Here is a 25,860-nt window from a genome sequence, read left to right as displayed (position 1 = left end):
GAGGACTTTCGAGGGACTAGTAGCTCTGATTGCTCCAGACTGGCCCAAGAGCAACTGGTATCCTCTGCTTCTGGAATTGGGTCTCCGACCTCAACGGATTCCCAATCCCAAGCTGTCGCAATCAGTACAAATGAGGACTGTGTTCGCTTCCTCAGGAATTCTTCAGACCCTAACTTTATGGACTTCATGAAGTTTGGGCTCAACAAAGATGCTAACATTGATCCCCAAAACATCCTCTTCCTAGAATCAGATAAGAGAGAGTCAACTATTAGACAATATGACTCAGCTGTTAAAAAATTAGCATCCTTCCTGAAAGAATCAAAACACTACCAACCATGACAGTTAATTTAGCTATATCCTTTTGTCAGCTCCTTGTTTGAAAAGGTTTAGCAGCTAGCACTATTACTACTCATAAATCGGCCTTGAGGAAGATCTTTCAGTTGGGTTCCAGATAGACCTAACGAATCTTACTTTACGTCTATTCCTAAAGCCTGTGCTAGACTTAGACCCTCTCAAAGGCCTACTGCAGTCTCATGGTTCTTGAATGATGTCCTCAAACTAGCCTCAGATACTGATAACTCGTCTTGTACATTCATAATGCTTCTTTAGGAAGACGTTATTCTTATTAAGCCTAGCTTCAGGAGCTAGAATTTCAGAACTGTCGGCTCTATCCAGAGATGCGGGTCATGTGGAATTCCTCCCTTCAGGAGAAGTTGCTGCGTTGCTCCGGATCGTAGTTTTTTGGCTAAAAATGAGGATCCTCTTGCAAGGTGGGCTCCTTGGAAAGTCATCCCACTTCCGCAAGATCCTTCTCTCTGCCCAGTATCAACTTTAAGAGCCTTTCTATCTCGCACATCTCAAGATCCTCAGGTTCTCTCTTCATGAGAGAAAAAGGTGGTACTTTATCAGTAAAGGAATTAGACAACAGATCCTTTACTTCATTAAACAAGCCAATCCTGATTCATTTCCAAAAGCACATGACATCAGAGGAGTAGCCACCTCAATAATAACTACTTTCAACATATGAACTTCGAGGATCTTAAAAAGTATACTGGATGGAAATCTCCGACAGTCTTTAAACGTCACTACCTAAAGTCCTTGGAATCTTTAAAATTTTCTGCAGTAGCAGCGGGAAACATTGTTTCTCCTGATACTGTATAGTAGTCATAGTATAGATCCAGGTCTCCTTTCATACCTACCTCGTCCAACATGCCTCACCCTATCGCCATGCTATTCGGATACTCTAGCCTTAGCCGCTGAGATCATATTGGTGGATTGTACCTTATTTTTTTGCTAGGGACATCCACACTATGTACTTATAATGTACTTCAGTGTACCTACCCTTATTTTTATGCTAGGGTAGGAAACATTTGTGTTGTTTGTATATTATGTAAATAACCTTACTTAAGTGAATCTATTTTGTTAATTTGCATTGCACTATTGTATATTACTATGTTTAATATAAGTTAATTTTAAGTACTTTATATTATTGGCTTTCTTTTTTATGTCATTGTTTAGCATAAGTTAGCTTTAAGTACTTAGTTTATATTCTGTAATATAACTGATTCACTTATATTATATCCCTCTTTTCTGGGCTCAGCTCGTGTCGCTGCGCGAAATATCCTTTAATCTATTATTTCTAGGGTAAATGTACTAACACATACCAGAGAATTAAATAAAATAAAGAAAAAGGAGGTCAGTATTAACTGACCTCGCTCACCCTCCAGGAGGGTGTCGGTATGAACACTAGGCGAGTGAGACCACTACCACGAGCCAAATGCCAATAGAAATCTCCCACTACAAAAACCCTCCAAGAGGGGAGCCGACCCACAGAGTGAGCAGCTCGTACTACTACTACTCCATCCCATGCTGCGACTGCTGCGCCTCTGGTGGCCATCCTTTTCAGTTAGCGCACACGAGTCACACGTGTTATTTTTCTCTCTGTGTTTTTTGTGCCCTTTCATTGGATTATCTATAATGGAGCGTGCAGCTATCGCAGCAGCTAAGTTAAGTACTCAGTATTTACGGTTAGTTGGTTTTTTCGGCCTGAGACAGTATTTGCCGTTTTTTAGGTATAAATACGATCTCGGGGTCGAAGCATGGCAGCATGGTTCTGCCTCGTGGTGGGTTCGTTCTTGGTCTCCCATACCTAGAACATCCCTTATTTATGTACGCTCTATATTATTATCCGCTTTACTTAGGGTACGGTCTACTCAGGTTGTCATGCATGCTGTATTTTACCTTATGTAGGCTTCTTCTATCCAGACCCTAGTCCAGGTTCTTAGTATCGGCCTCTGACTAGCTTGAGTGGTAGACTTGCCTTCGGGTTAGTCGTACACTCCTGGATTTTTTCTCCTGCTATATTGCTTTCTTTCTTTCATTTTTATTTATTTTATACTGTGTATTTTGTTATAGTTAGGTTAGTTAGGCGTCTGGCTTAGCCTAGGTCCTGGCTCATTGAGCCTATACTACGCTCATCAGTTCGGTTGCTTCCCTATAGCATCTCTCTGATCAGTTGGTTTTGGCCCAGTGGGCCTATATGCTACGCTTTTCAGTTCAGTTTGCTTCCCGATAGCATCTCTCTGATCAGTTGGTTTTGTCCTAGGCTTAGTTGTCGTATTTGGTCTTACCGCCTCGTGGTCACTTCGTGATCACGGGACAGCCAGACGCCTGTCCAGTCACACTTCCCCCCCCTCCCGCTCTTCCATAGAGTCGGGCGGGGGTGGGTCGGTCTGCCCATGCTCGCTCCGCATACCCGAGCCTGCCTCCCTCTCTCCCCTCAGGCGGAGGGGCTAGGGAGTCGGACAGACCAGACTGGTCTCGACCTCTCCGGCTTCTCGGTCCGCCGGGTGGTACGTAGTGGGGGGTGCTGGCCTTTCCCCCCCTCCGCGCCTACCTTGTCGCTCCGGGCTAGCCTTGAGCCTGTATGTCTTCTCGCCTTTCCCACCTTACTAGGGCTCCTTCCCTGATCGGAGTCCTGGTATCCAGCGGAAATATGTTAGTCCACCCAGTAGAGTGGACCGGAGCATACAGTGTGTCTCTGCTAACCTTACCGTATTGCTGAGTTACTACACTCCGCTACGCACTGGACTTAGTCCGGTTCGCTTGTGTTTTAGGTTTTAAGTTATCTATAAGTTTATCTTAAGTACCTTAAAACCATCCCCCCTCCCCTCCCTTACATGTTTTACCGGATCTCTCCGGGATTATAGCCTATTCAGGCGATGCAGGGAGGGGTTATGCCCAAATTTTTTGTTTTCCGAGCTCCGGCATGCAACGGAGTTCTTCTGTCCCTTAGTCTGTAAGTGATGTTTTTTTTAAGATACTTGTGTCTTCCCACTTACAGGCCACCAACTGTGAGCATCCGGGATGTTCCGCCACACTTCAGGACCCATGTGGACACGAAGTTTGCCGGTCCCATGCTCCATGCGCGACTCCGCACGGGGACATCCAGGTCTGGTACCATGAGACGTGTACCATATGTTACGATCTGGTGAGCCAGCTTTTGGAAGGGGTAAGTATTCCATCCTCCAGTAGCTGCTCCGCTTCTATTTTAGTGCTTAAGTTTTCATCATTTACTTTAACTTTAAGGCATCTAGTTTAAGTTATACTTTAAGTTTTAGTTTTAAGTGACTCTTAAATCTAAACTACGCCCTCTCTTCCAGGCGCCGGCAGTAAGGGATACCGCACTGGCTACCCTGCGGGCCTGGGTCGGCGGTTTTGGGAAAAACGCCGCTAAGGGACAGCCCTACATCCTGGAGAAGCGGTTGGCATTATTAATCTTCCCCGGAGGCAAGGCGACAGGATACGTCGACCCGTAGATGCGGCTCCGACTATCGCCTTCATCCAACAACAGCTGGCTGCCTCATTAACTGATCAAGACGGGATATCTCTACGGATGTCGCGACCCTGGATATTAATGTGAACCTATGGTAGGTATAGACGACCTGTTGGTCGAGGTAGGTAAGGTGGACAACCCAAGGATCACCCTTGGGCGTGACTGTTCTTCTACCCCTGCAACCTCTCCATCCTTCCAAGGCTTTACGGGTGACGAAATATATTCTCCTCCTGACGCTTCGGTTAGACCTAAGGTCAAGGCTAAAGTGATGACCTTGACTAAGACGTCGTCGTCGTCTAAGAAGACGACTTCGGCTTCATCCTCTTCCCGTAAGTCTCCGGCTGGGAATCCCGGAGCAGACAGGTCTAAAGCTTCTAGCTCCGGCTCTAATCCTCGAGGAGTAAATCCTCCAGAGAGAGATCTCGCACTCCGGCAGAGTCACCAGTTCCGCTACCATTGGTTCCAATTCAGAGCCTCCCCTCCACCTCCGCAGCAGCTCCGGCTTTGGACTCCAATGCTGGCCTGTTGCAACAGGTGGGCGACCTGGTTGGGTCCCTAAAGAGTAGCATGGAACAAATGATCTCTCGTCTGTCGGATAGGATTACTTCCCAGGACTCCATTATAGCCGGGCTGAGAGAAGCTCCTCTAGCCTCTCCTCCATTTCCAAAAACCACCAACAAGTGGAACTCAGCTTCCTCCGTATGACTCACTACCTCCCGTTCTCTATGAACAACCCATGGAGAGTAGCGTCATACGCCCCCTTCCAGGACGGTCTCATCTCTATACCGGAATTTGGGACTTCGAAGAAAGAGGACTTCGAGTCTACCCCGGAAGACCTCCAGCCTCCGTTCATAGGCTACGCAAGGCTCACACCTCGGCTATGGTTCGGGACGATAGGGTACCTAAGAGACAGTCCTCTATTCACGTGACCAGGCTCAGAGAGAATGGGCTCAGGTGTTTATAGGACATGGATTGTTCTAATACCAAGATACAACCGTTTAAGAGTCCCTTTACCATTTTCACAATGGATGAGAGTACCCCGCTCCCGTTCCTAACCAAGATCGCGAGGTCGACCATCCCAGCGGCCCAGAAGGGGGAACCTATACCGCAGTTGAAGGAAGCAGATCCCACATCTCCGTTGCTCCCTTCAGTTGGAGAATTGTGGGAAGACTTGCCGGAACACATTCTCAGCTGGCAAACTCAAACCGGACAACTGGCTATGGAGCAGTTTGGTGAAAAAGCTACCCAGGCTCCCAGATAGCCTTATTCAGGCTGAATTTGACGCAAAATTGCGACTAGCCAGATCGATCAATTCTATGGCTATGTCTGAGGTAGCAACCATGGCTTATGGATCAGAACCGATTTTTAAGCTCATGACCAAAGCCCTGACTCAAACGGTACAGTCAGATATGTTTGAGTTTGCCACTGCCTCGGACGAATTGTAGGAAGCATGTCCTACAAGAGGCAACCATTCGGCATGAACCGAATATGGTTACTCTCGTCTAGCATCTGGGGAGCAGATCTCTTCCCAGAAGCTATGGTTAAGGAAGTCCAGTCAGAGGCTACGAGGGTTGAACCAGAGCCTTATAAGGACCCTTGGGGCCTTACGGCTAAGAGGAGGCAAGACCTGACAGCTAAAGGTAAGGGACAAAGGAAACCCAGGCGTTTCAAACCTTACCAGAAAAAGCAACCACGCTTTTTCTCAACAAGTTTCAGCGGTACCGTTAGTGCAGACAGCCCAACCCTCCACTTCTAAAGGTCAATCACAGCCAATTTATGTGATATCCCCTCAGCCTCAGCCCTCCACCTCTTACGCCATCTCTCCAGCTTACAATCAAGCCTTCGAGAGTCAAGCTTCACAGAAGTATGACCGCTCGGGTAAGGAGGCAGAGGTAATCGGTCCTTTCGTGGGAGAGGATCAGGAGGCCCCTTTAATAGGGGAAAGCACTTCAGAGGAGGCCGAGGCGGTTACCAGAACCAATGAAGAACTTCAGGTAGGAGGGAGGCTGTTTCACTTTCGCCACCGGTGGGAAACTTCAGCCAATGGGCTCAGAGCATAGTGTCAAAAGGGCTGGGTTGGAGCTGGTTGACGAACCCACCTCCAGCCAGTCCTTTCCGTCAACTTCTTCCAAAGAATGACAGAGTACGCGGAGGACCTCCTTCAGAAAGGAGCTATAGCGAGAGTCAAGAGATTAAAATTTCAAGGTCGCTTGTTCAGCGTGCCAAAGAAAGGCTCACAAAAAAGAAGGGTAATCTTAGACTTGTCCCTCTTTTAAACTTAGCCATCCGCTGCGCAAGTTCAAGATGCTCACGATCTCACAGGTGCGGCACCTTACTTCCCCGTGGGCCGTCACCACCTCTATCGATCTTACAGACGCCTACTATCATATCCCTATTCAAGACACTTCCGTCCGTATCTGGGTTTCAACATAGGAGACCAGACATTCTCCTTCAAGGTAGTTCCATTCGGACTCAACGTGGCACCCAGAGTGTTCACGAAGCTAGCGGAAGTGGTAGTGCAACAACTCAGATCACAAGGGATTATGGTAGTAGCGTATCTCGACCGATTGGTTGATCTGGGCCCCAACAGTCGAGGAATGCAACATAGCTACACTGAAAGTGGAATTCAGTTAACCTGGAATATCTAGGCTTCAAGATAAAAAACAGGTCCAAATCAAGACTCACTCCAGAGTCAGACTTTCAGTGCTGGGCATTCAATGGAATCTATCCTCCCACAACTCTGTCGATTCCATCAACCAAAAGGAAAGAAATAGCGAAGTCAGTCAAATAAGCAATTTCTAAGTTCACAAACTAGCTCAAGGAGAGCTCAGGAAAGGATCCTGGGTTCTCTCCAGTTTGCATCAGTGACGAACGTCTTAATGAAAGCCAAACTGAAAGACCTAACCAGAATCTGGCGCTCGCGAGCAAATGTCAGGTCCGGGAGGAAAACTTTCCTCAGTGCCTCTGATTCTAAAGAATCGACTTCGGCCGTGGCGAGAGTCAAGAATTTGTCAATGTCAGTACCCCCCTTCAGTTCCCTCCACCAGGGATCACCATCCACACAGACGCGTCCTTAAGCGGCTGGGGAGGGTATTCCCAGGTCAAAAAGGTTCAAGGGACTTGGTCACCTCAGTTCCGTCAGTTCCATATAAACGTACTGGAGGCAATGGCATGTTCTTGACTCTAAAAAGGTTACGCCCACCAAAGTACTCCCACATAAAGCTAGTCCTGGACAGCGCAGTGGTAGTACATTGTATAAACAGAGGAGGCTCCAAGTCACGTCATCTAAATCACGTCCATGGTAGCCATCTTCTCCCTGGCAGACAAGTTCAGTTGGCATCTTTCCTCCACTCACATAGCTGGAGTGAGAAACGTCCATAGCAGACGCCCTATCCCGATCAGTACCCTAGAGTCGGAATGGTCACTGGACAACAGTTCGTTCCAATGGATCCTTCAAAGAGTCCCAGGGCTACGGTTGGATCTCTTCGCATCCCAAGCGAACCACAAACTACTGTTTATGTAGCCCCCAACCTGGACCCTCTGGCCTATGCCACGGACGCCCTGGCTCTAGACTGGAACAATGGGAGAAGATTTATGTCTTCCCTCCAGGGGTGGAATCTCCTCATGAAAGTATTGAACAAACTCAGGACATTCAAGGGTCAAGTGGCTCTAGTAGCCCCAGACTGGCCAAACAGAGCAACTGGTATCCTCTAATTTTGGAGCTGGGCCTTCGTCCTCTTCGGATCCCCAGTCCCAAGCTCTCCCAGTCAGTACAAACGGAAGACTGTGTTCGCTTCCTCAGGGATTCTCAAAACCCTAACTTTATGGATTTCATGAAGTTTGCGGCAAAAAGGGATGCGAATATTGACCCTCAGAATATTCTCTTGGAATCCGATTAAATAAAAGGGATTCAACTTTGAGACAGTATGATGCTGCTGTCAAAAAGTTAGCAATCTTCCTGAGAGAATCGGATATTAGAACTCATGACAGTTAATTCAGCTATATCCTTTTTCAGATCCTTATTGAAAAAGGTTTAGCAGCTAGCACGATTACGACAAACAAGTCAGCTTTGAAAAAGATATTTCAATTTGGATTCAACATAGACTTGACGGATTCCTACTTCTCGTCTATTCCTAAGGCATGTGCTAGGCTTAGGCCTTCTGTAAGGCCTACGTCAGTTTCATGGTTCTTAAACGATGTTCTAAAAATAAACTGGCTTCCGAAACCGATAATGACACATGCTCGTTTATAATGCTATTAAGAAAAACCCTATTTTTATTAAGCTTAGCTTCAGGAGCAAGAATTTCAGAACTGTCGGCTCTATCCAGGGACCCGGATCATATTCAATTCCTTCCACAGGGGAAGTCCTACTTTCTCCGGAACGTAGCTTTTTAGCAAAGAATGAAGATCCTTTGATGAGGTGGGAACCTTGGAAGGTACTGCCCCTTCCACAAGATGTTATCCCTTTGCCCAGTTTAACCTTACGAGCCTTTCTGTCCAGGACCTCCTCATCTTCATCGGGTCCCCTCTTTAAGAGGGAAAAAGGTGGAACTTTATCCATAAAGGCATCAGGCAGCAAATCCTGTACTTATTAAGCAAGCCAATCCTGACTCTTTCCCGAAAGCAACATGATGTCAGGGCAGTAGCCACCTCAATTAATTATTTCCAACATATGAACTTCGATGAGTTGAAAAAAAGTATACTGGATGGAAATCGCCGACAGTGTTCAAAACGTCACTACCTTAAATCCTTGGAAGCTCTGAAATTCCCAGCAGTAGCAGCGGGTAACATAGTTTCCCCTGACTCTAGCTAATTTGTAGTAGAAGATTCAGTCCTCCTTTCTACCTGCCTCACCCAAAAGTTCGTCTATTCCTACCTTGTTCATTTGCATTCACCTTGTGTCTTAGCTGCTTTTATATGAGAGTGTAATGGGTGCCCCTTATTGTCTGGCTAGGGACACTCACAAATGATTATAAACAGTGATCTCATGGATGTTTCCCTTATTTTTATGCTAGGGATACATCATATTATAATGGTTACGGGTTTTGTATATTAAGTCATATACATTCCTTTATATATTATTATCGTTGGTTATTTTATATTAATTGCTATTATACTTTTGATACATGCTGTTACACAGATATCATTTGATACATGTAAGTCATTTTACCTGTATATATGTAAATTACCTTATGTTAACAAACATGATTAGATTTAAGGGTAATTTAAGCATATTTATAATTTTATACCCCTGTGTATATGTATCTTTTAGCAATTATATTCTCTTTATATATATTTTATCTTTTATTTGAGACCTATTCTGATTTACTTTTGTTTACAATCTTGTGCTATTTCTCTGGTACGATTTCCGCGCAGCGACACTGAGCTGAGCCCAGAAAAGGGATTTTGACGTAAGGAAAAATCTATTCTGGGCGATTGGGCTCGTTGTCGCCAGCGAAATCCCACCCTACCCATCCCTTCGCCCAAGATTGTCTGCTAACTTCAGGATGGCCACCAGAGGCGCAGCAGTCGGCAGCATGGGATGGAGTAGTAGTAGTACGAGCTGCTCACTCTGTGGGTCGGCTCCCCTCTTGGAGGGTGTAGTGGGAGATTTCTATTGGCATTTGGCTCGTGGTAGTGGTCTCACTCGCCTAGTGTTCATACCGACACCCTCCTGGAGGGTGAGCGAGTCAGTTATACTGACCTTTTTCTTTATTTTATTTATTCTCTGGTATGTGTTAGTACATTTACCCTAGAAATAATAGATTAAAGGATATTTCGCTGGCGACACGAGCCAATCGCCCAGAAATAGATTTTTCCTTACGTCAAAATCCCTTTTTTACAACTGATTTTCATTTGTCCTTTTTCCCATCTTGTCTGTTTCTCTGGTACTCTTTCATAGGCCGACACGAGCTGAGCCCAGAAAAGGGATTTTGACGTAGGAAAAATCTATTTCTGGGTGATTGGTTCGTGTCGCCCTATGAAACCCACCCTGTCTTTGTTGTTTACCTCCCTGCAGGACAAGATGTTCATAGATTAAGGATGACCGCTAGGGGCGCGCTGCTCCGTCCGGCGTCCTAGTAGTAGTAGTAGCGGCCCCGCATCACCCGTTAGTATCAGCTCTCTCTAGTGGGGATTTTGATTGGAAGGTCTAAATGGTGAATGACTCGTGGTAGTGATCCCACTCGCCCCTATTCTCATACCGACACTTCTTTTATAGAGTGAGCGAGTCAGTTTTACTGACATTTTCTTAATTTTGTTTTCTCGTAATTTTAGATTAATTTTGCCTAGAAAGAATGATATTAAGGATACTTTCATAGGGCGACACGAGCCAATCACCCAGAAATAGATTTTTCCTACGTCAAAATCCCTTTTTTATTAATGCTTACCAAGCAATAATTTAACTCGAGCCGCCCTCCTCCCCTCAGGTGGAGTTTGCGGCCAAATCCATTTGAGAGGTGTGACGACGTCATACCTGTTCACCAGAAGTGGGCGGTAACTGGTTACCTACACTAATTATGGCAATACCACCGAGAAATTTAAAGTTTAGTCTGCCATGCGTAGGAATCCTACAGCTGAATAATTGCTTGGTAAGTATGAATAAAACTATTTTAATATAAAAATATTTTTTTCCTGGTTCCTTTTCAGGGATCTTGGGATCGTACTTAGTATTCCTATGATTATGGGTAAAATTTCTACTTGCATATCCCATATCCTTCTTATTTCTATTTTCAGGTCTTGGGACTTGTCAATTTTTTCTTTTTCTTTCTCTTCTACTCTGATATCCCATGGTACTGTGACATCAATAAGTGATACTTCTTGATTTTGTCAATCAGCATCAAGTTTGGTCTGTTGACATGTATCACCGTATCTGTTCTGGTACCATAGTTCCAGAGGAACTTTTCCCGATTGCTTTCTGTCACTACCTCAGGTTTGTGTTCGTATTACTTATTGCTGCATGCCAGCTGGTGTGTCTTGTACGGGCTCCAGTGAAGGGCTTTTGCTATTGTATCAGACTTATTGATACTATGTACTGAAAAATTTAGTACTATTTGTAAAGTGGTTTGTGTCAGTGAAGCATTTAACAAGTAATGCAGTCAGTATGCTATTGGCTAAGTCTTTGTGGTGTGCTATTTCTCGATGTTAAAAGTAAGTTGTAGAGAAAGATCATTGGTTATATTTTCAACTGCTTTAGAATTGGACTCATTATTTTGCCATAGAATTTTCTTAAAGAAGCGAGTAGAGAAAGATCATTGGTTATATTTTTAAGTGCTTTAGAATTTGAATCGATATTTTACCATAGAATTTCTTAAAGAAGCTTTTTTTTCACAGACGTATTGATGATGACCATGGGAAAGCCTATGAACTTGGGCAGTCATGTGTTAAGTGTATGAGAGGTGTACTTAATTGTTGGATGCGTCAGACAGAGCGTGTTGAGAAATTCAAAAAGGGTCAGCAGCCAACATATGCCTTGCACTCAAAATTTCACCTAATTACAGGGGGAGAAGTCTTGTCAACTGGTCAATATGGTCATTTGCAGGTGAGTGTTAGGGTTAAAGGTCTAAGTTTGAATATAACAATTTCATCTGACACCATAAGTAGTAAAAAATATATTCTCCTAAAGTTAAAGTGAAATTATAATTTTATGTCTGTAACTTACCAAGGATGTAATTATTTATTGCCTTAAGTTTTGCTAGCAGGCAGCTTAAATTTTGAAGTTCACAGTAATGCTAGTTTGCGTGGGTTAATTAGCCCCGACCCTTTTCAGGATAAAGAAGTAACAATGCAGTTGGAGTCATCAATAGTTTTTTGCCGGCTCTCAACTGAAGTTCAGTTGTGAGCAGTTGGCTTGATTTTGACTTTAGTCTATTTCTCCATTGGATTTTTCTCCATTTGGTGATGTATTGGTAGCCTTTGGCTTTGTATTATGCAAAGTTTTCTTTGAGATTCTTTGGACTTGTTATCATGTCTTACTCAAGTGCAATTAGCTAACAGTATTGCAGCAAAGGCTGCAGCACAGGACTAATTAAATCCAAATATGATTCACACTTAGTGTACGGAATGTAAGGGACAGATGTGCTCCATTAAACTGACCTGCAATGAGTGTTCTGACTGGAATGCAAGAATATGGAGGGTACAATGGTACCTCGAGATACGAAATTAATCCGTTCCGAGGCGGCCTTCGTATCATGAGCTTTTCGTATCTTGGACCGCATTTTACATGTAAAAGGGATTTTGACAAAGGAAAAATCTATTTCTGGGCAAGGGCCCGTGTCGCCCAGTGAAATGTCCCTTTAGCACATATTTCTAAGGTAAATTATTGCTAACATACCAGAGAAAAAAGCTAATATGGAAATGCCAGAATATTCTGGCTCGCTCACCTTATTTAAAGGTGTCAGTATGGTTTCTGCATCCTTCTTCAAAATCCCTCTACTAAAGAGGATCCGACCTAAGGCCCACTCCTCGCTACCGTTACGGCTAGCGCCTCTGACGTCATACCTGTAGTTAGCAGCCAAGCTTGGGCCCCCCCCCAAAAAAGGGGGGGGAGTTACAAGAGAAGGGTTGGATTTCACTGGGCGACACGGGCCCTTGCCCAGAAATAGTTTTTTCCTTCGTCAAAATCCCTTTTCTGGGCTCAGCCCGTGTTGCTATGTGAAATAGTACCAGAGAAATGGCCACATAAGCTTTGAATAAAGAAGTACGCTAGGAATATGTAGGATAAATAAAAAACAATTAAGGTTAATTGCTATAATCTAAGGATAAAGTTACAAGCAGAGTAACAAGGGTAATTGAAACCTTAACAGTAAATATAATACAAAATGGTTAACCTTAAAAGTAACTAGAATGTTAACTTAAACTGTGACTAATCCTAAGAACAAAATACAAGGAAATATCACAATATATACAACATGTGGCATCCAAGGTACAAAAAGGCTACGTGGTGGCAGAGCCACGGTAAGAATGTCAGCGAGGCAGGTAGAAAGGAGAGATCTAGATTAAACTACTTACTACTACTCAAGCAGTGTCAGGAGAAACTGTGTTTCCCGCTGCCACTGCTGGAAATTTACCGTGTATACTCGAGTAACGTGCGATCTCGCATATCATGCGACCCCAAAATTTTCACCATTAAACAGTGGTTTTGTCATGTATCTCATGTATCATGCGAGTTCCTTTTCCGAGGTCAGTTCATAAGGTTGGTGGTTTAGCGTGCTAATGGCCGAGTCGTTCAGATGTGTGCTGCTGCTAGTGAAGTTACGGTAATTTTCTTACTAATCTCGATAATTGAATAGAAGATCTCAAGATTAAAAAAGAATACCAAGATAATAAAATAATTGTAAAAACACGCCTTGGAGTCCTAAATCATTCTCTCTCTCTCTCTCTCCTCTCTCTCTCTCTCGCTCTCTCTCTCTCTCTCTCTCTGCTCTCTCTCTCTCTCTCTCTCTCTCAGAAATACATACTGTAATTTGAGTCTTTCACCAATGGGCTATCAGTAAAAGTGGTAGACATTGTGTGCGTGTTTAAAAGTGTAGTACACACACATTCCGATGTTTGGTTTTGGAATTTTTCAATTTCGGAAATGTGAGGTCAGATGCATAATCAAACAAACATCACTACTGCAGAAAAAAAAAATTTTCCCTTTATGTTTTTCATTATTGTTATTTATTAATTACTGTTTATTTAAATAAATATTAATATAATACGTTACAGAATACGTTACATGAATGTGAGATAATTAAGATCAACCTATAATAAAATAGTGGGACAATTAATATCATATGTTCACAATAGCTATTATTTTCAAAACAAACATTCCGTTAAAACACAAAAAATATATGTACATAACAATTAAAATCTAATGTTTTGCAGTTAAGTCAACTTGTGAATTTCAACAATAAGTATGACTTATAATATATTTCACCATATCGATCTTGCAGTTGAAGAGTCGTAAAATTTTGAGGATGGTCCGGGAAAAGTATTTGTACTTTGTGATTAGTATCGCTACAACACCTGTGGTATTTTCATACCACTATATTGATGACGCATCGCTACGACACACTGGTATTTTCATACATTAAAGTTAAAATTATCATATTATATTATTGTTTTCACAAAGAAATAATTATATAAAGAAAATTATCGAGTAATTTTTGCCGTCAGCAGTCAGAAAATCACGAACACGGTAACGTTCAAACCTAGTGTCATCCACGGCATATGTCTATAAATAGAACAGAAGCAGAGGGCAGTCATTGGATAACAGATCTCCATGGCTACCAACCAGCCAATCAGGTGTTAGTTATACTACTGTGAATTCTTAGAATGAACGTTTACACGTAACACACGGGAAGCTAACGATGATGTGTGTTGCTTTGCATACAGTACGTAGTTTTTGTTTTTATTAGTGTATTTTACTGATTACATGAATACTCTCTCTCTCTCTCTCTCTCTCTCTCTCTCTATCTCTCCTCTCTCTCTCTCTCTCTCTCTCTCTCTCTCTCAGGAAAGATACCGTCAATTCAATTTATCAGTATCCTTCCGATAGACAGAGTAAATATTTAGGACTCCAAAGCTTGGCATATGTCAATTATTTTATTATCTTGGGATTTTTGGTTAATCTTGGGATTTTCCCATGGTCAACTCTTGGATTAGTAAGAAAAATGCGATAATTTGAGTAGCGCACAAACCCAAAATGAATCCGGGGTAAGCCTAGCACGCCAAACAATAGTATTTACAAAATGAGCGAGCTCTCTGGCTGGGCTGTTTTGGTCCCACCCACGTGTTTGATCGCATATCTGCCAAATTATAACAACAAACAGAGATAAAACCATTTCTCCCATTACAGATATCAAATATTATCTTTTCCGTTGCGCAGAATTCTAAATAAATTACGTAGGTTCACGATTGATAAAGTTTTTTTTATGCAATAACAAGAAACGGAGTCAGATATTCTATCAACAGGGCATCTCATTCTGGTGCTGTTGCGAATATTTCAACCAGTTCCACGTGCGTTTAAATCCATACTGACTGTACAGTCTGGAGTCAGTTCTCCCTTCTACACATATCTCGATTTCTTAATATCGTAGGTATAGAATAAATTGGTGAGCAAGAAAATATGAAATAAAGCATAACAGTAAGTTTGACGAGTGAGAAAATAAACAATCGTATACAGACGACTCTCACTCTCTCTCCTCTCTCTCTCTCTCTCTCTGCTCTCTCTCTCTCTCTCTCTCTCTCTCTCTCTCTCTCTCTCTCTCTGAGAAAATAACAGTTAGGAAACAATGACTGAATATTGCTTGAATGCGATATGGCAAAGTTTTGGCCTGACTGAAGAGTGGAGTGACTTTGACACCGACTTACAAGTTATTCCTGGTCATCTCACAGCCATAGATAGACAATCAACTTCACAGCCGAGAAAGGGCAATCGTACGAAATAAATAGGTATGGAAAATGCGAAATGCGGGCCTATGTTGTCCCATAAAAAAAGCTCTCGCTCGGACAGCTGTAAGATTTAGGAGAGAGAGAGAGAGAGAGAGAGAGAGAGAGAGAGAGAGAGAGAGAGAGAGAGAGAGAGAGAGAGAGAGAGAGAGAGAGAGAGAGAGGCCGAATAGGAAGGAGATTAAAGTACCTGGGTAGAAAAAAACCCTTATAATCTTATAATTATAGCCTCGGGGTCGGGGTTGTCTCAAGGACATTCAAAGGTCTGTCACACACGGGCAGTTGTTTGTTTTTGTAAAATTAGCATAAGGGGCATATCTTTAAAAGCCACGCCAGAGAGCTCGCCACGGTGACAAGACTATACCTTCCATATGAATTTGACGATGTCCTATACGAAGATGCAGGAGATGAGGATGAAATGATCAAAGATCTGGAAGATGACGAATATGATGACTGCCTTGATGGCAAAGAATTCAGAGCAGTATTTGATGATACGGACACGGAGAGCGACTTTGGAGGATTTTAGTTTATTAATTTTATGCAATTTTTTATACTTTAATAAATTTTCACTTACCTGCGTATCCTAAAAGGAAAATAATAGTTCAAGTAACAAATGTTTCTTTTACTGAGTAAAACAAAAAGTAAAAAATCCTTCGGTGTTGTGCCTTAACTGATTTGGAAATTATAGATGGTTAGTCTAGAACAGTTAAACATGTTGTATAAACCAAAATAATGCAAATGGCGCACGATCGCTCTTTTGTATTTTAAAATACAATAGTAATATGAGAATGCATACAATATTATTGGATATAGTGAAGTACAAGTAAAACTTTTTAAAAGATCTACTGTTTTCCTCCGGTAGTAACTATCGCGATCTGCCGATTTGGGAAAGCATAGACGGTACGCTAATTTTATACCGCGTGTATGATGCGACCCCTTTAAAATTAGCTTCAAAATTAGGTTTCAAAAGTCGCATAATATGCGAGTATATACGGTAAGTGCTTCTAAGGACTTAAGATAATGGCGTTTAAATACTGTCGGAGATTTCCAGCCTGTATACTTCTTCAGATCATCAAAATTCATATGTTGGAAGTAGTTAATAGAAGCAGCTACTGCCCTAATGTCATGTACACGAGGGAAGGACTCTGGGTTGGCTTGTTTAATGAAATACAATATTTGTTGTCTAATTCCTTTTAAGGAAATAGTGCCACCTTTTTCCCTCATAAATAAAGGGCCTGAAGATCTTAGGGCTGTTCTATTTAGGTATGCTCTTAGGGTAGTAACTGGGCATAAGGATGGGTCCTGTGGAAGTGGGAGAATTTTCCACGGGGCCCACCTATCTAGTAGGTCCTCATTTTTAGCTAGAAATTGATGATCTGGAGAAAGTAGTACTTCTCCTGAAGGGAGAAACTCTATATGACCAGAGTCTCTAGATAGAGCCGACAGTTCAGATACCTTTGATCTCCTGAGGCCAGACTTAAAAGGAATAATGTTTTCCTCAGGAGGGGTAAAAAGTCACATGAGTCATTATTAGTGTCTGAGGCTAATTTGAGGACATCATTTAAGAACCATGACACAGACTTGGTCCTCTCTGATGGCCTGAGTCTAGCGCAGGCCTTAGGGATAGATGAAAAATAAGAGTCTGTTAGGTCTATATTTTGAATCCAAACTGGAAGATTTTCTTGAGTGCAGATTTAGTAGTAGTAATAGTACTAGCTGCTAAACCTTTTTCAAACAGTGTCCTGAAAAAGGATATGGCCAGATTGGTTGTCATGGTTTGTGTTTCAGAATTCCTCAGGAATATAGCTAGTTTTTTAACTGCTGAGTCATACTGACGTAGGGTCGATTCCCGTTTATCCGATTCTAAGAATAGGATATTCTTAGGGTCGATATTGGCATCCCTTTTTGCCGCAAACTTCATGAAATCCATAAAGTTAGGGTTTTCTGAATCCCTGAGGAAGCGTACACAGTCCTCGTTTGTACTAGTTGTGATAGCTTGGGATTGGGAATTCGTTGAGGTTGGAGTTCCAATTCCAGTAGTAGTGGGAACCAATTGCTCTTGGGCCAATTGGTGGCTATTAAAGCAATGTGTCCCTTGAACATCCTGAGTTTGTTCAGAACTTTCAGGAGAAGATTCACCGGAGGAAAAAGGTAAATCTTCTTCCATTAATTCCAATATATAGCCAACGCGTCCGTGGCATAAGCCAGAGGGTCCAGGTTGGGAGCCACATAACAAGGGAGTTTGTGATTCAATTCTGTGGCGAAAAGATCCACCTGAAGCCCTGGTACTTGATGGCAGACCCAGTTGAATGACTGTTTGTCCAGGGACCACTCTGACTCCAGTGGGACTGAACAAGATAGCGCATCCGCTACTACGTTCCTTACTCCCACTAGATGGGTGGCAGACAGGTGCCATTTGTTCTTGGCTGCCAATGAAAATATGGCTATCATGACATGGTTCACATGGCTCGACTTGGAGCCTCCCCTGTTGATGCAGTGTACAACCACTGCACTGTCCACCACCAGTTTGATATGAGATTTCTTGGCTGGGTGAAGCTTTTTCAGGGTAAGGAACACTGCCATAGCTTCCAGTACATTGATATGAAGCTGGCGGATTGGAAGGGACTAGGTTCCCTGTACCTTCTTGTACTATGAGTATCCTCCCCAGCCGCTTAGTGATGCATCTGTGTGGATTACTAGTGCCGGCGGAGGGAACTGGAGGGGAATTGTCTTCGACAAATTCTTGACCTCCGTCTAGGGGCGGAGTCTCTTCCGTAAGATCGCCGGGACAGTGGCTAGTTTGTCTCGGGATCTGTTGTTTGCTCTTGAGCGCCAGACGTGGTTTATGTCTTTCAGTTTTGCTTTTAACAGAACGTCTGTTATTGAAGCAAATTGGAGAGAGCCTAGGATTCTTTCCTGGTTCCTCCGGGACGTCTGCTTGCACTTGAGAAATTGTCTGGTTGCCTTGGCTATTTCTCTCTTCTTCAACGACGGAATTGATAGAGTGTGGGAGTTCAAGTCCCACTGAATGCCTAACCACTGAAAGTGAGACTCCGTGTTAGCTGGGACTTGGTCTTGTTCATCTGGAACCCCAGGTGTTCCAGAAACTGGATTACTTTGACCGTTGCTTTGTGGCATTCTTCGATGCTTGTGGCCCAAACGAGCCAATCGTCCAGATAAGCTACTAGCATTATTCCTTGAGACCTGAGTTCTTGAACGACTGTCTCCGCCAGTTTTGTAAATATTCTGGGGGCTACATTGAGCCCGAAAGGCATTACTTTGAAGGAGAATGCCGGTTCCCTAGCCTGAAGCCTAGGAACGGGCGGAAGTGTCTTGCTACTGGAACATGATAGTATGCGTCTGTAAGATCTTTAGAGGTGGTGACGGCCCCACGGGGTAGTAAGGTCCGCACCTGCGAGATGGTCAGCATTCTGAACTTGTTGCAACGAATGAATAAGTTTAGACAGGACAAGTCTAGAATTATTCTTCGTTTGTTTGAGCCTTTCTTTGGCACGCTGAACAAGCGACCTTGAAATTTTAAATGCTTGACTCTTGACACTACTCCTTTCTGAAGGAGTTTTTGAGCGTACTCTTATCAATTCCGCTGTTGGCTGTTGATGGAAGGTTTTGGATGGAGGAGGACCTTTGAGCCAGCTCCAACCTAGACCTTTGGACACAATACTTTAGGCCCATTTGCTGAACTTCCGTCGGTGACGAAAGAGGAACAGTCTCCCTCCTACCTGAGGATTCTCACTGGTTCGGGGAAGGGTGTGTCCCACGTCCTCCTCGTAAACCCTTACCTCGGTTAGATGCTCTTCCGCCGCCTCTTTGGTGGAAGGCGCCTCTAGCTCTGCTACCCTTGCCAAACCTGTTGAAGGGCTGAAAGGATTGACTTTCAAAGACCGGGTTGAAAGCCGGGAAGACAGCGTAGGAGGTCGAAGCCTGTGCCTGCTGAGGTTGCGTCAGCAACACAAACTGTTGTTGTGGCTGCGCCTTGGAAGTGGATGGTTGCGGTACTTGTGATACCGGAACCGCCTGCACTACTGTTTGTTGCTGGGAAGCCTGGAAAGGCTGGAATTTCCTAGGCTTCTTCTTGGATTTCTGATTTGATGCAGCCGATTCCGACTTCCGTTTGTTGATCAAACCCCCGCGAACCCTTAGGCTCTGGTTAAACCTAGTTGCCTCGCAGTGAACTTCGTTCACTACTGAGGCTGGGAAGAGATCAGCGCCCCAAATGGATGAGGCTAAGAGCTTATTAGGCTCATGTCAGATAGTGGCCTCTGCCAGGACATGTTTCCTGCAATTCCGCCTAGCTATGACAAAATCATATAAGTCACATTGCATTGAGTACAATTGTGACTTCGCTATGATTTTGAATAGCGGTTCTTCTCCGTAGATCAGAGCTGATACCTCCGTCATAACTAGTGTATTGAGGGATCTGCACAGTCTCATCCTGGCGTCGAATTCAGCCTGGATGAGGCTGTCTGAAAGTCTGGGTAATCTCTCGCTGAACTGAGAGATAGCGCATTCTGGTTTCAGCTTTCCCACCGAGAAGGTGGCCGGAAGATCTAACCAGAGATCGTCTGTTCCGGGGAGCAGGAGGGATGTTGGTTCCGTCTCCCGGAGCTGTGGCATTGGCTCATCCTTCATCGCGGCCTGTAAGGTGAGCTCCGCTACCTTCGATAGGAACGGGATGGGGGTCTCCGCGTCCACAGTGAAGATCGTGAAGGCACTCTTAAAGGCTTGAACCCTGGTGTTGACGCATTGCCACTCCTCCAGGTTCCGTAGCCATTCACGCTGTGCTTGATCCCGAGAAAGGATTACAGTCTCCTTCGGGATCTTGTCTTCCCTCCTCACCGCTGCTTCTGTAAGGCGGGCATAGCCAATGAAGGGGGGCTGTAAACCTTCCGGATGAAACTCTTAAGTCCTCAAGCCTTCGAGTTCCACAGCCCTCCAACGTCAGCATGCTGTCTACAAAGGGAGTGTGGGAAGCAATCCTCCAGGGGTTGCTTGCCGTAAAGGTAGGGAGGGTACGCGAGTCCGGCATGGTTTGAGCCACCATGCCGGACTGTGGAAGACCTGTCGCAGGATTCTCTCGGAGACCTGCAATGAGGTTCTCCTGAGTGACTAGCCTCTCCGAGATAGCACGGATAGACTGGCGCCTGACTCCTCTAAAGAAGACAAGATCTAAGTGAACATCTCCTGGAACTTATTCTGCACTAAGTTCCCAACCAAACTGCCCATCTGCTGCATAATATTGGCAGAGATATTTGCAGAGAAGGTGTCTGGGTTGAAAGGTGAAGGTTCTACCTTTTCTTTTGGAGTCCTAGGGCTGGTTCCCTTAGAAGTCGAAGGCTCAGGGTTGGAGAAGAGCTGAGCCTTGTCCCTCCGGGATGGTGAGCCGAAGACTTATGGGCAAGGGTGGAACCTGAATTCTTCGACAGTGTCTTTTGAAGCGATTTAAAGTCACGCTTACCTTTGAATTTAGGGATCGCCAGGGCGGACTTCGGTCTGACCAACTGAACCTCCCTGGTGAATCCCTGGAAGGAAGTAGATGAAGTAGGGGAAGAAGCTCTAGATGGGCTCAAGGGGTGACGTTGAGCCCCTACTAAACCTGCATCACTTACATCCTTACCTGTGCTGTCTACCGTCATGGGCTGTCTACCGTCATGGGCTCGAGGTTTATGTCCAGTGCTGCTACTTCCTGCAGGACCTCTTGAGTCGACGGTTCCTCCGAGGCTAGCGCAACTTGCTCCTGGATGGTGGTAATCAAAGGAGCCACCGCCTCGGGTCCACGTAGGAGGCGCTCTTTCCACTGGGGAAGATGAGGGTGGCCATCTCCTTCGACAGAATGTAGGGTTGGCCCTTGGTCACATTCCGTCCAAACCCACCAACCCAGGCCTTCAGGGTGGACAGAGCGGAATCCCAAATCGCTTGGACACCCTGAAAGAGAGGGTTAGTATTAATACTTAAGGTTACTTAAGATTAATTTACAATATATGATGATTGATATATCACGAATCATATTGGTCATTGGAGTCATTATGTCAAGGTTTAGCATCCGGAACATTACTTATCCCGGAGGAGACCTGATCCACGAACTCATAGCAGATCGTGCAGCTCTCATGGTGCCAAACCAACGACTCGTTGTACCGGATCGCACAGGTAGCGTGGGTCCGGCAAACCTCGTGCCCACAGGGGTCTTGCAGCACGACATTACAGCCTGACTCCATACAGTGGGTGACATGTAAGTGAAATGATACATGAGTATCACCACTAACATTCTGGACTAAGTCCGTGATGTGATATATCATAACACTGGAATGCTCTGGAGTTAAAAGATAATAAGGATTAGTCTCTACCTGCTCTTCTGCCTTGTAATGTGGTGAGTTGTCTGCCAGGGTCGGTAAAACAGCTTGAATTAGTGTGTCTCCGGCGTTGCCGGAGGACAAAAGATTACTGAAACAGGAGTAGCACCTAACCTTTACGCCGGAGCGAGGAGTACTGGAGCGGCGGGCGAGGAACAGGAGGGGACCAATAATAAGTGGCGGGGTTGACAACCCCGCCGTCAAAACTTAAAATTAGAATAAGTAGGTGGTGAAACCCGGGTAGGTAGCGGGGTCTCCGCCAACTTAAACTACGATAATGGATGTTAAGAATAAACGTAAACATGCATGAAAACTTATACTTGAAATGATGCCGGAGCCTGCCTGGAGTACTGGTCCTTGGGACCTGGCTATGCCGGGGCCCTGACCCTCCGGAGCGGGAGGGTGGTGACTCGGGGTAGGGGAGCGCGGCCTGAGAGCTGAGGAGAGCCGAGCATAGCCGAGCCTGGTGGTCAACCAAGACTCGGCCAGGCAGGGCTCCCCCTGGTACTCTATGGGGAGAGCGGTATGGAGCCGAGCCGGCGTTGAGTGTCCTCCAGCTAACTCCCGTATCCCCCCGCGTGGGGGGGAAGGAAGGGAGGGAGCTCGGATCGGTTGTCTGGGACAACGTGAACGAGCGTATCTCCCCCCTGGAGGGGGAAGAGAGCATGGGGGACCGACGATGGGTGGCTCATAGCGGTCGCCTCGAACCCTCTCGGCCGTGGGATGAACCACGCGGTGAGAAAGGCCATGCGATCCGAGGTGGCCTGTGCCAGCCAGGACCGTCTCGATAAGCATGAATACAAAGTAACATCCTAACAAAACACGGGAGGGAAGGAAGAAATATGATGGAGAAGAGAAAGAGATGTCCTGGAGAAGCTGGATCGGACCAACCGAGAAGGAAGGGCAAACCTAGTGACTCTTAGCAGCTAGCCTATGCTGATACGTAGAAACGTAGGGCGGTGACCAGGGTGGCTCAGGACATGAGAGAAAGGACCAGAGTCCTTTTAAGGAGCCTATCATAGAAACCTGACAACTGAAAGAACATGCATACATGAACTCTGAGCTGAAGGAAACGACGTAGGCTACGAGACTAGAGTGAACTCGTAAACAACCCCCGTGTTGAGATAAATTACATAAATGACACGTCAATAATGCATCATCAAAAGAATAATAATGTACTGCTAAATTATTCGAGCACAAATGGTATAGAGGACTGAATGTAGCACAAAACAATGGAACACGTGGGAGCGAGCGGGAACAATGCCGCCTGGGACGCCGTCTATAAACAACCTAAATAAAATGGTTAAACGGGTCCAAGGCAGTCGAAATGTTATAAAACATTAATAGCAGTACTTAACTTGGATGCAGAAGAATCTTGACGTTTTATGATGAAGATGAAGTAATTCCAGAACGAACACAACACAGAGCAGAAAAAATATGTGCGGTGTGGATCGTGCTAACGAAAGGAATGACGTCAGAGGCGCTAGCCGTAACGGTAGCGAGGAGTGGGCCTTAGGTCGGCTCCTCTTTAGAACACACTTTTGCGACATAGAGGCATAGATCTGTCCTCCAACCCAAATCTTTCCAACCTAATCAAGTCTTTTAGTATACATCTAAACCCAAGGAATTGGCAACTGTCTCATGGAATTTGTATGTAGTCTTGAAATTGCTCTCTGGTCTTTGTTCTGAACCTATGTGTGTGTGCTCGTCTTCGTTACGAGACATTACTAGGAAAACCCTCTTTCTTGTAGCATTGTCAACAGGTAAGTGGGTCTGTGAGTTACATGCTATATAGAAAAGACCCGGATTTTTCCAAGGGGATGTAGTTTGTTCATTCACCTTGGGCTTTTTAGCTAAAAATGAAAACCCAGCCAAGCCCTGGCCATGTTCCTTCATTATTAAAAGTCTATTTGAAATCCTGGGCCTTGAAGATGAAGAAAGTTCTGTGACCAGTAAGGGCCCTGAGGTACCTGTTACCTCCGTGGAACAAGGCCCTTCGAATAAATTTTGGTGCTAAGTGAAGAATCTGTCTTGCACGCTTTCAAAGAGTGCCCTGTCTTTCCTCTTGAGAGATCTGATAACAGAATGTCATTCTTTGATTGAAGAAGTCTTACCTTCCTTCAAAGCCAAAGCCCACAAGATAAGAACAATTGCAACTTTTTTAGCCTTCAAGCATAATTTATTCTTATCCTCTATTATACAAGTGACTTATTAGAGGTGTAAGTTGATTGCAGTATACCTTGGGTCCATTATCAATGCTTGGTATGGTGCTGGGGGATGAAACGCAAAACTTTCTATTATCTTTTCCTTGAACTAAGGTGTCAAGCTTGAGGGAAGCCTGGGGTTATGGTGTACCTGGAGTACCCATCAGTCTTCGTGTTTTTATGGTTGGGTGTTAAATTATTACTTCTTTTAGGTTTTTATGTCTGGTCTATTGGTATGTTGGTACTGCAGCCTGGGTAGGGGCAGTTATGTATATATGTATGCTTGGTAGCCAATGGTCTTATCACATGCTAGAAGCTCCCAGTCATGTAGAGGTGTGTCAGGGCTACTTTACCACACCCTACATGGTTAAGATGAGCGCTAACAAGAGGCAGTATCTACCCGCATCAACTCTCAATTACATATTCACTAACTTTTGTCATCAATCATGTTTGGAAATAGAATGAAAATCACCGATAACCAAAAATCAGCAATTTTAGGTGTGTATTGGCACTGATAACTGGTTAATAGTACCTCTGTTACATATGTATCAGTGCCAATAATCTTGTCAGCACTCATAATCAGAAATGGATTGCCAATAACCGAGGCCACCGATAACCTGGGATTGCCTCTAGTACTTTTGTAAGTTGCATACATAAAAATTACATTTTTATAACAAAATAAAATTTTATTTATACTTAGAAAGTAATTATGAATCAAACCCCTCACTCCTCCCCTAATGTGGCCTGAAAGTGGTTGGAGCCAATTAACTTACACAGACTAGCGTTACTGGGAATTTCAAAGTGTAAGCTGCCATCAAATGAAACTTTATCCTTTATGAGTATAGTACTTGGTAAGTACTAATAAAAATTGTATTTGACTATAAAAGTGTAATTTTGAAGAAGTTTCATCTTTAAGAGTGACTTAAAACTGGTAATATTTTTGTTTTCCAGATTGATGTTGTGTCCCTTTATCTCCTGTTTCTTGTACAAATGATAAATTCTGGCTTGCAAATTATTTATACAATGGATGAAGTGATATTTGTACAAAATTTGGTGTATTATGTTGAGCGATCTTATCGCACCCCTGATTATGGTATGTGGGAACGTGGTAGCAAATACAACAACGGAACACCTGAACTGCATGCAAGGTATTTGAGATTTTTTATTTTCATCCATTCCATAACATTTCAGAATCCATAAATTTTATATATATGTAACTTACCAAGTGATTACATTGGTTACAGTTTCACTCACACCAGCAACTTAAAATTTGACAATCATGGTAGCGCCAGTCATATTGTCAATGTAAGCATTGCCCTGCCCACTTACAGGGTAAGAGAGGAACACCTTCATAAAGTAGTCAGGAACACCCTCAGAAAGTAGTCAGTTGTTTCCTACCAGCTGTCAGCTACAGACCTAGTTGTGACTGCTATGCTTGGATTTGATTTTTATTCTATTTTGCCTTCGCATTGTTGGTTAAGTACTGGTAGCCAAAGCTTTTTTTTTTTCTCTCTCTGATTAGAGACAATATTTTGATGAATTTCTGATAATTGACTTAATTTTGACTATTTCATTATGTCTGACACTAGTTCTGCTAGCTAAGGTATTGCAGCAAAGGCTGTAAAATACACGTTTGACTAAGAAGTATGACTCTCACACTTTGCGCATTGAATAGAGGGAGCAGTCATACTGGAGGCTGTAGGGAGGTTGGTGGATACTGCCCATGGACAGTCGTCGCCTCAGTTGGGCCTGTTGTATCCCAGGTTACAACGAAGGATAGCCACTGGAAAGGCATCCAAAAGGAAGTGCACAGGCTGTCCTTTAGTTCGGAGGGGCACAGTCCTGAGAAAAAACGCCAGTGGTACTTTAGTGATGAATTGCAGCCATTGAAAAGGCACTCTAGAGTTTGAACACTAAATATAACCCTAATCACGCTTCGTAAGTATTAAGCTAACTTTTAAATGAAGAAGTTACTGTAATTTTATTTAAAAGTTAGCTTAATACATTGCCCTTAAAAAAA

General features: G+C 44.0%; 1 protein-coding gene across 4 annotated transcripts in view; it reads left to right on the top strand.

Annotated features, from left to right (window-relative positions):
* Window positions 1–25,860, top strand: part of LOC135220697 (probable phosphorylase b kinase regulatory subunit beta) — a 329,203-nt gene that overhangs the window by 77,632 nt on the left and 225,711 nt on the right. For all 4 annotated transcript variants that reach the window (XM_064258095.1, XM_064258098.1, XM_064258094.1 and 1 more), the window contains exons 4-5: window positions 11,168–11,375; window positions 24,792–24,988. In XM_064258095.1, the coding sequence (XP_064114165.1) occupies window positions 11,168–11,375; window positions 24,792–24,988 (405 nt within the window). The remainder of the gene's footprint in view (window positions 1–11,167; window positions 11,376–24,791; window positions 24,989–25,860) is intronic.

This window comes from Macrobrachium nipponense, chromosome 2, assembly GCF_015104395.2.
Source record: "Macrobrachium nipponense isolate FS-2020 chromosome 2, ASM1510439v2, whole genome shotgun sequence".
Taxonomy (NCBI): Eukaryota; Metazoa; Arthropoda; class Malacostraca; order Decapoda; family Palaemonidae; genus Macrobrachium; species Macrobrachium nipponense.
Note: the sequence above shows the minus strand (reverse complement) of the source record. Positions and strands in the feature narration are given on the sequence as shown.